The following is a 5857-nucleotide window of genomic DNA, read 5'->3' as shown; positions in this document are numbered from 1 at the left end:
ATTTATTTTGAAAAATCTATATCTCAAAAACCATTTGACGTACAGATATCTATTAGCACTCAGATTAAAGCTAGTTTAATGAGCTATAAAACAGTTTAGGATGTTTATCTTCGTAAGAGTAATAGTTTTCATGAAATTTGCTAGAATAAATTGATTTATAATTGTTCGGACAAATTTTGATTTGCCAAATTTTTATTCATATGTGAATATCATAAAAACTACACCCCTACGAGGATAAGTGTCATAAACTACTTTATAGTAAGTTAAATTTCCTTCATTTTGAGTGTTGGCAGACATATGTGCATCTTATGGATTTGAGCACTGGCAGACATCTTTACGTCAAATGGTTTCTGAAATGAAGTTTTTCATAAATCAAACTTATTGTCCGAACAACTATAAATCAATTTATTTTAACATATACCATGAAAACTATTATTCCTACGAAGGTAAAGGTCATAAACTTCTTTATAGTCCATTAAACTATTTTTAATTTGAATGCTAATAGGCATCTGTGAGTCACATAGTTTCTGAGATATAGATTTCTCAAAATAAATTAACTAACTACTAATCTTTCAGTAGATTTTTAAGAAATTTTGCTTTTTAAAAAGTTATATCTCGAGAACTATTGGACGTAAATAGCTCTTTTAAGGCTAATATTTCACCAAATTTACTCTTCTTTAAATAATGTGCTCTTAGGTTTTCTAGTGTGTTGGTAGTTTTAAGAAGATATAGAGCTCCAAATGAAAAATTAGTGTTTTTTAAGGTTTTGAAACAGCCACCATTTTTTATTCCCCCAACCTTTACTTGGCAGACTCATCAATTTTAACTAGTAATTATACATAGTTTTCATTATAGTAATCAAAAATTGTGGTGAGATAACTGCCTTTTTTTCTTCCCGGCTCTTGTACTATTATGTCTAGTGCCTGGGGCCCACCACCAAAGATCTTTGTTGACAACCTCAGTGTCCTTCCCTGCTGTTGACTATCCTCTCATATTGAAAGATGTGAACTTGTACCTAAATCTCGACTAACTTTAGTCTATTCAAAAATTTTATCATTGGTAAAAAATGCCTTTTAAATACTTGTGCAAATATGTACCTACTAATTTCGGTAGTTATTAATGATATCTTACTTAAATATTTATTATTTAATCTGTATTATAGGTATAATCTCACTTTTGTTGAGTGGTACTAGATAGTATATTTTATTCTTTCATATATGTATATATAAAACTAAGGCTGTTATGTTTATTTTGTAGCTCCTTTAAAACATTGGATCTAAAAAAGCTGGAGTTGTTCGAGGAAAAAGATAATGAAATAAATAGGATGAAATTGGGTTTCCCTTTTGGTCTGGCTCCCAAAACTTGATATGAATTCAACCCCTTTCAATGATAAGCAGTCTGAAGAACTCTTAAATACCTGTGTTGAATCCACTATAAGTCAAAAGTAAGTTATGCTAGTAATTTAAAAAAATTATTATTGATTCTTATATTATATATTTTACTTAACCCTTTTATATCATTTGGTGAAATAATCCGCAAACAAAAACTGTCCATGGTCACTGAGAGCAGAATAATCCGCATCCAAAAACTGTCCATTATCACCAAGAAAGGAATAATCCACACACAATTGTTTTTGTTATCAGCAATCGTTAAAGTGTCTGTACAATAAACAAATAATAAGGAATTTTGCATAAAATATTGTAATAATAAAAAATTATTTAAAATAAGATAAAAAGAATTTTTATAGTTTTTTCTTATTTCTCATATCTTAGGTTAGCTTGGGTTCAAATGAGAAGCTTTAACCCTAGAACGACACACTGGGGTGTCACATATCCCAGCACTTTTTAAATATTGATTAATTCCTACATGTTTAGCTCTTTCGCTAAACCCAGCTATGTAAATAACTGTCATTTATAACATAATTGATTCTGATTATCTGCTGCCATGTGTCTGTCTTGCTTTGCTATTTATTGTGATTTGAACTAGTCCTGGGGTATCTCACACCCCAGAGTGTCGTTAGTGTAAGTGGGGGAGGTGCTATCTCAGGAGAATCCAGACACAGAAGAAGAGGCTGAGGAAGATGTTAGTGATCCAAAAGGCCCTAAAGTGGGAAGGCTATCAATTATCAGAGATAAAAATGGACATAAGTGGAGTACTGAACCACCTTTGAGAAGCGGCAGAAAAAAAGAAAAAAAAATTAGTACAACATTTGCCTGGTTCTAAGGGGCCTGGCAAGAATATTTCCATGTCCTTTTAGAATTTATCTTGCTTCAAAAACAGATAAGTACGGGATAAAAATTGTCATGTTGAATGATTCTCGAACTTTTTATGTGGTTAAGGGAATACCATAAGTTGGTAAGGTTGACTGCCCAAAACAAATGTCTGTCCCTTCATATTATGCAGAGGAGTTAACCAAAAGTATTCATGGAACTTATAGGAATGTGACAGTAGACAATTGGTTCTCCTCAGTGTCATTATTCGACAAATGATATCAGAGCATAAACTGACAATGGTTGGCACATTATGCAAGTAGAAAAGAGGAGCGCCTCCTCAATTTGTCTCAAAAAGAGAAGTTGTCTCATCAACTTTTACATTTGACAAAGAAAAATGTTTACTTTCATACTGCCCCAAGCCCAATAAAATTGTGTTGATGTTATCAACAATGCAAGATGATGCAATCAATGAAAAATCTGGCAAACTACAAGTTATACATGATTATAATTTAAATAAAGGATGAACAGAGCTTTTGACCAAGTGTGTAAGGGGTACTCAATGGCCAGAAAAACAAGGTGGCCTCTCCGTTTTTTTTTTGTTTTTTTTGAAATGTTGGATCATGCCGGGGTGAACAGAATTGTTTGCTCTGGTAAAGTGAAAAAATAAAATAAAATGCTAAGACTTGCTTTTTGGCCTGGGATATTCACTTCTGGAACCCTGTCTAAAGAGGAGGCTACAGGCAGAGGCACTTCGTCGGTCACTGCGCCTAGCTATTGAAGACATTTAAGGTATAGAGGCGGAAACAAATAAACATACGATCTAGGATAAACAAGTAAGGTGTTCTTTTTGTGAAAGGTGAAAGGACAGGAAGACGAAATTGACATATCTATGGATTTTGGACCCCAACACATTTCTTTCCATTGTCAAAAATTTTCACTTTCCCATAATTTTACAAAAACAATTGTTGAAATAAAATTTTTTTTGTTAAAATATGAGGAATATACAATAAATAATTTGAATAACTCCGTAACACTTTTTAGTGAAAACAAACAGTAAAAGTCTACCTGCTGCATGCGGTTATCAGCAGTATTTAGCTAGCTGAAGATGTCAGATTTTTTTAATGAGATTGCGCATTAGAGCGATGATACAAAAGGGTTATTACTCCGTAGAATACTTGTCTTTTTTAGCAAACTCCTTACAAGTGGCATATTCTATTGAATATTCTGACTCATATTTTTCTTTCATCAAATCATTTAAGTAAATATAATTTAAGCATAGAAACTTAATTTTATTGCAGTGAGGGTCAATTTTTGGTTACCTAAAACAATAGAATTTCGGTTTATCTCTATTTCCTCCAGTTCACAACAGTTACCAGACCAAATTAGAATGAGTATCCGATATAAGAATGACTGAGCTTATGTTAAAAATCATTTAATTGAATACTAATTATTCTTTTGTGACGTTGCATGTATTTGATTTTTTATGAATCACTGACAAATTTGTTAATTTTATGTAAAGATTTCATAGTTGAAACTCACAAAATAAACAAAAACGCAATTTTTTCAGAAAATATGCAAATTCATGCAGTAACCCCAAAATGAGCAATTTTGTGCAATATATTATCAGTAGAATATCCTTTTTGATGTTCAAATTTCTGTTGAGGTATGGCTTATTTTAAAGCAAGAATAAGGAGAAAAAGATGCAACGGAACAAAAATCCGGCTTCTTATCATTATTATTCCGAGTGATGTATAGCCTGTTCACCGTATCCATTTCTAAGTTATATCAATGGAAAATTTATGATGAAAGCTTTCTTATCGCTCATGTTTTTTTAATCTTTTATAAGATTTTTGTTTTTGTTTACATCTCGTTTGTAGCCTTGAAGAATGGCTCCTTATCAATTCAATGGTACTTCCACCATTATGATACCACTATTATCTCCCAGGTAGTAATTACCATTAGGTAGTAATACAACCAGTTATGTCATTTTATTTCCTATTTCATAGTTCTGTATAATTTTCATTATTACTTAATTTACTATTTCTTAAATTTTATATGTCTTTTTCAGCTTCTCTGAAAAATTAGAAACTATCAACACAAATTCAAAGTCTCCTACATCTACAAGTTTTGACAAACCCCGAAAGTTAAATAATGAAACAAAAGAAGAAAGAATAGCGGAAACTGATGATAGCTTTGATATATTTGTTCCCTTAAAAGTTAAAAATTACAAAAATGGCTTAAAAAAGCCAAATAATGCTTCTTCCACGAATAAATATAAAAAGAAAAAAGTAACATCTTCAAATAGAATATGCCCTTATTTTTCTACAAGGAAGTCCCCTACGAGCTCTAAAGAGGTGATACTTTATTTGGAGCATGCTTGAAAATTGTTTATAATAATAAATAAAAATAAAAGTAATAATAATAAAAAATCCATTTATTACACCTTTAAGTATTTCCATTGCTAAAAGTGTTTTGTAGTTAATTACTGTAAGCCATTGTTATTCATTGAAACTTAGTTGATTTCTTAGATTAATTATGTTTTTATCCAAAAAATAAATAGAGATAAATAAATGAATAAAAGGAAGATGGTCCTGGTGCAGTAAAAAAAAAAAAATTAAATAGTAACTAAACTATTTAATGTGAGCCATTTCAGGCCACTTTGCAGAGCTTCATTAGGGCTTTTTGAATGGAAGTAAACAAACAAATAAACAAATTTTTTTGTATTTAATTTTTTTTTTGTTTGTTTATTTCCAGTTAGTAAGCCCTGGAAGGTGGGGTGAAATATTGGCTCACATTAAATAGTTTAATTACTATTTGAATTATTTTTGACCATACCTGAACCATCTTCATTTTATATATTATACACAAGGTCAATCAATGATCATTCAATATTTTACTTTCCATGATAAACCAAATATGAATAATATTATGAAATAACATTTATGTATTGTTTTTGCATATAGGATAGAGATTTAAAATTAGCTATAGAACGCTCTTTAGAAGATATTTCTCCGAGTAAGTCATCTGGAGATGTTTTAAGTGATATTGTCAATGAAAATAAACCTAGTTATATTGTTCCTGAAAAAAAACCTATCAAATACACTTCTAACTTCTTGAAAAGTCTAACAAGTAAGTTTCTCTGTTTCTTTATATCTTAATGTACCTATATCCATCTAGTCCAAGTGCCCAAGAGAAGAAAAAAATAGTTAATTCATCGCAATATTTGATTACTTTAATGAATACTCTAAGCAGTAAAAAAAAAATTAAATCTGTACTGCAGCAGCCCATTGAATGAATGAAGAGTTAGGGGCTGGGGTACTTTCCTTTGTAAGGAAATACTGTTACTAGACCAATGGTTGTGCAAGAAGGTGATTTGGTCAGAATCACACTCAACTGCCAGATTTTTACCCAATTAAGGGTGCCCATTCCATGAGGCTGAGTGGACCCCAGAGGGCTGACTTATGGCCACAGTGAAACAAAAAATAATTATTTGCTTGGAGAAGTTTGTCGGGGGGTGTGGTCAGCAAAGAACAACATAAATAAACAAAACCATATTTATTTATTTTATGCCGACGTTTCAACCTAAGTTTCAGGTCTTCATCAGGGCTATAGAACAAAAGAGATAACAACAACATTTAGAGTAA

General features: G+C 31.2%; 1 protein-coding gene across 5 annotated transcripts in view; it reads left to right on the top strand.

Moving 5' to 3' along the window:
• The window catches only part of LOC106691077 (uncharacterized), a 21797-nt gene that overhangs the window by 4917 nt on the left and 11023 nt on the right, over window positions 1–5857 (top strand). For all 5 annotated transcript variants that reach the window (XM_067046959.1, XM_067046958.1, XM_067046957.1 and 2 more), the window contains exons 2-4: window positions 1258–1444; window positions 4282–4567; window positions 5177–5342. In XM_067046959.1, coding sequence (XP_066903060.1) covers window positions 1368–1444; window positions 4282–4567; window positions 5177–5342 — 529 coding nt within the window. In that variant the 5' untranslated portion in view covers window positions 1258–1367. The remainder of the gene's footprint in view (window positions 1–1257; window positions 1445–4281; window positions 4568–5176; window positions 5343–5857) is intronic.

The sequence above is a fragment of the Halyomorpha halys genome, unplaced genomic scaffold (assembly GCF_000696795.3).
Source record: "Halyomorpha halys isolate HHAL.00 unplaced genomic scaffold, Hhal_1.1 Scaffold2066.1, whole genome shotgun sequence".
Taxonomy (NCBI): Eukaryota; Metazoa; Arthropoda; class Insecta; order Hemiptera; family Pentatomidae; genus Halyomorpha; species Halyomorpha halys.
The sequence above is the reverse complement of the archived record's forward strand: the minus strand, read 5'-3'. Positions and strand labels throughout refer to the sequence as shown.